Source organism: Scyliorhinus torazame, chromosome 7 (assembly GCF_047496885.1).
Source record: "Scyliorhinus torazame isolate Kashiwa2021f chromosome 7, sScyTor2.1, whole genome shotgun sequence".
Lineage (NCBI taxonomy): Eukaryota > Metazoa > Chordata > Chondrichthyes > Carcharhiniformes > Scyliorhinidae > Scyliorhinus > Scyliorhinus torazame.
Window position 1 is genome coordinate 253,451,220 of NC_092713.1, and position 4,704 is coordinate 253,455,923.

Here is a 4,704-nt window from a genome sequence, read left to right on the forward strand (position 1 = left end):
CAAATAGGCAAAGGCAGAAATGTCAACATTTTAAAATGTTAATTGCATGTATCATTATAGTTTATCGCACTGAAAAGCACGTTAACTATTGTTTGTGTAGACCTTCTAAATGTTTTGAAATTTTTAAACTTGCAGTTGGTTGCAACAGGTCTTTATTGCCCCCTGGCTGTGAGGGTCAAATTGTTATCTCTAAATCAAACATGATCGCTATTTGTGAACATCTTTTTTTCCCAAAGAAATAAATATAATTACATTATGCACAATCACTAAATATAAAAATCATAATTTTAACCAAGCCAGCGATTAAAGTTGAAATTATGTAATTGAGTCCCGGCAAATTATAAATTCAGAATGTATTTTGTTCTGTTTTATTAGTTGAATATTTTTCAGTTAAAAAGTTTGCACTTCGCTTTTAAAACCAAAATTAAAATAATTTTCAAAGGACATATAATTTATAATGTCAAAATTTGTACTTAACAAATGTTGTTAAAAGGCTCACTTTATGGGGCGAAATATTCTACTCTTGTTGGTGGCGAGCTTGGAAGGACAATCATTTTGCCCAGATAGTGACAAACTTGAACTCCGCTGTCTTTCTGCCTCCACCAGAAGCAAGCTCTGGTTATAGTGGTGGGGAGGCGGGACCATGGGGTGGATTAAGGGGAAGAGTCCATTGTTGACCTTCCTAGCTTACGGCTAATTGAGGCACATAAGTGGCTAATGACTTGTCACCATGTGGTGTGCATAACAGGTGAAACTGTGCAGGCCACTTGTCACCTGGGACTGAGGGGTGGGGGAATAGTCTTTCACCCAAAGGCAACCAGATTGAGAGACTGGATATTGCGAAGGTGGCAGGCGGGACACAGAGTCAACCCCTGCCCTCGCTTCCGAACCCCCTACCCCTCTCCCAGTTACCCCCACCCTGCAAAAATACAACGCCGCCCCACAATATTTACCTGTAGTCTGAGTGTTCTGCCACCTGGGATTCCCAGTATGCCCATCTGGCAGTAGCCATGGCCTCTTCAGTGGTGCTGCTGAGTACAAGAGCTGCCAGCCTCCGATTAGCCAGCAGATCTCGCTAGATAGGAATTCCACTCCCAGGGCCTTGATTCCAGGGTAAGGACCGCCATTGCCCAATTGGCACGTGGTTTGACGGGTTTCGTAAAAAGAGGCACTGGAGGACTCTCACTGACTCTCCAGCTGGCAGGCGAGACCCCCAACACTACAACAAGATTCCACCCCATGATGTAGTTGATATAAACTCTTTCTAGTTAACAACAAGACTGGCATTGCAGATAGACTAAGAGCTAGAGTTAAATATTCAACGAAATAATTTTTTCAAAAAGTTCATAAAATTTAAATTAGGCTACATCACACTGTATATACCCATATTAAAGCATGTCGGAGAAATTAGAGTAAATTTATTATTGCCCATCCCTAACTGTTCTACATTTCAGAGGGCATTTTAGAGTCAATCACATTGGACCTGGAGTCACATGTAGGCCAGACCAGGTAAGGATGGCAATTTCCTTCCCTAAAAACATCAGTGAACCAGATGGGATTTTACAACAATTGACAATGACTTCATGGTCATCATTAGACTTTTCGTTCTAGGTTTTCACTGAATTCAAATTTCACCATTAGTCATGGTGGTATTTGAACCCTGGGTCCCTGGATTAGTAGTCGAGTGACATTATCACCATGCCACTGTCTCCTCACTTCTTCGAATGTTAAGTTCCATAATCTAATAATAAACTTCAAGCTAAGCTTACATAGTTTTACATATCACTTGGGTGCCATTTCATCATTCAGTTTTTTGTTGGATTGGAACTTGTACATGACAATATTAAACAAAACTCATAACCAACCTCAATGTTAACTTATTTCATCAGTTTCTTTTAAATATCGATGCATTTAATAATCACATCATCAACTTTCATTTTAAACTATCTACTTTCCTAGTCAAGGAGGTAATTTTGATTTTATGATAGAATTTCCATTGCAAAAATGACATTTCCCCCCACTGTATATTTCCAATTACGTAAGCATTTGATGTTATCCAATTGTCTTGGCAAATGTAACCACACAGCCTATATAAAGGAGGCTCATCTACTGGGTTTCAACTCATTACCAAAAACATCTGAAGCTGAAGAGGAAGTAGGAGGGATTTGACAGAAAATGGTCAGCAAATTGTTACTCAATGTGTTGCCATTTATTGTTTTATGTCTGGCATTTGCAGAGGGTAAGGTGCTATGGATTTAACTTATGTATTCTGCTTTTTAAAAAATATTTTGGAAAGTTCTGATAAACATTAAACTAGATTCTAACTTCAGATGGAAGAAATGAATGTTACTCGAGAAGAATGAATTTGGTTTACAAAGTCTCGGTAGTAGTTATTTAATGCCTTTTTTATTTTATTTTTCAGCTCAACCTCGCCTGCCTAGCCAGAGTCGTTGTAAATGCATCGAGACAATAAACTCGTTACACCCTTCAATGAAAATAAGCAATGTTAAAATCCTGTTGAAACAGAATTTTTGTGAAAATGTGGAAATCATGTAAGCCATCATTTACCTATTTCACCATAAAATGTATTCAAGATGAAATAAAACTTTCATTAATTATCCTTGCCCCTCACTTTACAGTGTCACCTTGCGAAATGGTAGAAGAACCTGTTTGAACCCGAAGTCTGAAATTGGAAAGAATATCATTAACTATATGGAGAGGTACAGTAAATACAATATTCACTCCTCATTTTATATTTTTAAAGCTTCTTGCAGAAATTTATGAAATATGACTTTATGGTGGCACTAAATTGTTCACCAGTTTGCGGGCAGTAGCACAGCTCCAAGGATAGGCTATAAACCTTTACCTTGTTTCTGACTTGACCAGATGAACAGAGTTATATCATCTATATAGGAGCTAAATACAAAAGCTGCACTTTATAATCGGGACATAATTGTTTACTTGTACTGCACAAATGAAAATAGGTGCAGATGTTCTAAATCATACTGGTAGAGGTACCAGCTATTTGTCCATTGACACCTCTACAGAACTTTTCTAATCAATTGGTGATGATGAATTGACTTTATAAAATAGCCTCGGGTTAAAGTTAAATTTAAAATAAAATAGCAAAATAAGTTTTTCAAAAGCTAAAATTTTTATTTACTCAACTTTTCATGACTGCTCATATTTACAATAAAAAAAATCATCTCTACAGCATGAAGAGAACTACAAAAGAGAACTGACAAAAGTGAATAATGCTGAAACGAGGAGACTGAAGAAATTAGCTCGATGAACCATTATTTTCTCATTTGTAAAGAATTGCAAAGCTGATGTTTTAAGATTGACAGTTTTTAAGCAAATTAAATCAAATTTACAATTATGGTCTCGGGATTGTAGACCTTACAAATAATAGTAAACAAAGTTATTTGCAATGTCTCATCTAAGCATACTTTAGATTATTTGTCAAGTTAATTAATTAGAAACCAAATTAATTAAGCTATTTTCTGATCAAATAAGCTATGTTAGATAATAGTTGATGGTATTAATGTTTGTTATAGCAAGACAGCATCAATTCATTGTCAAAATTCTATTATTATTTACGCATTTATCATGAGGATTGCTCTGTGAATGTTCCTCACGTACATCACTTTGTACTGTCAACTTATCACTTGTTGAATCAATTATATCAAGTCAAATCATACGAGTGGAAATTTTAAAAAATAATTTTTGAAACAAATCTACATTTCTGTAATTGCTATATATCTGTAATTTGTGTTTTAAAAATCAGTGACTGCATTGCTTGCATGTACTAAATTAATTTGTGATCATTCAGAAATCAAAGTTTGAATTGAACGATGAGCACCATAATGAAATCACATTTTCATGTTCCAAATGTAGTATTGTTTAATGTGTTCACCTATTGAATAAAATGCTCATATAAAAAAAGAGTATTCTAATTTATAATCTTTTGAAAAGTTAAACTATATAGAATAAATACAGTGCCCTAATTAAAATAAAGTTAAAAAATTTAAGAGCTGGAATTTTGAAAGTCAAGATCTCATGTTTTGCAGTCCTGAGTTACCGAATGTCGTTGATGCCTATTTGATTCCCCCATCATAACTACTGGCATAGGTGGCATTAAGTGTCTGAGGTGGTGTTGGAACTGCTCTCAAGTGGGGTAACTAAAAGCAGAAATATAAATGGCTTTAATCTCGGTGTCTGTCCTGTGAATTTCCCAAGGGCTGTTGTCCATTAGGCATACATGTTATGTAGAAGATCAGGTAGTAAGTCTTCATTTACACACTGGATTTCTCTCAACTATTAATACACAAGTTTTTCTTTTCTGGAAAATGGTTTATCCCTTTGGCAATTCTACAGTGAAAGTAAGAGTGCTGAAGCAGGATGATGATAAAAATTGCTGAACGATATGTTGCTGGAAGAAATTGAAGAAAAAAAATCAATGATTCACACCTCCTTCTGGCTTTACGTCTAACATTAATAACATTTCTCTCTGAGCAAGCCACTGCATGAAGTGAGACACTTTCACAACTTAGTGAAATTAATGGCTGTAGTCAACAAAATTATGTTACATTTATGCCTTTTACTCCAGCTTCTGAAGAACGAAAACAAATCAGACAGACATTAGTTTCTTTTTCCAAATTATATATGTTCTTATTTTCTATAGGTTTGTACTCTCAATTTATA

The 4,704-nt window shown here is 35.3% G+C and overlaps 1 protein-coding gene across 1 annotated transcript; it reads left to right on the forward strand.

The window, feature by feature from the left end:
* Window positions 1-2,127: 2,127 nt before the first annotated feature.
* LOC140426957 (interleukin-8-like) lies at window positions 2,128-3,960 on the forward strand. Its single transcript, XM_072512268.1, has 4 exons — window positions 2,128-2,239; window positions 2,423-2,552; window positions 2,640-2,720; window positions 3,215-3,960. The coding sequence occupies exons 1-4, from the start codon at window positions 2,176-2,178 to the stop codon at window positions 3,240-3,242; spliced, it is 303 nt and encodes a 100-aa protein (XP_072368369.1). The 5' UTR covers window positions 2,128-2,175; the 3' UTR covers window positions 3,243-3,960.
* The last annotated feature ends 744 nt before the right edge of the window (window positions 3,961-4,704 follow it).

What these genes read in the sequence shown, in the direction of transcription:
- LOC140426957 (XM_072512268.1), top strand. Translation starts at nt 2,176, where the DNA reads ATGGTCAGCAAATTGTTACTCAATGTGTTGCCATTTATTGTTTTATGT. An exon ending in TGTGAAAATGTGGAAATCAT is followed by an intron (nt 2,553 to 2,639) that starts GTAAGCCATCAT and finishes CTCACTTTACAG; the next exon opens with TGTCACCTTGCGAAATGGTA. An exon ending in ATCATTAACTATATGGAGAG is followed by an intron (nt 2,721 to 3,214) that starts GTACAGTAAATA and finishes TCATCTCTACAG; the next exon opens with CATGAAGAGAACTACAAAAG.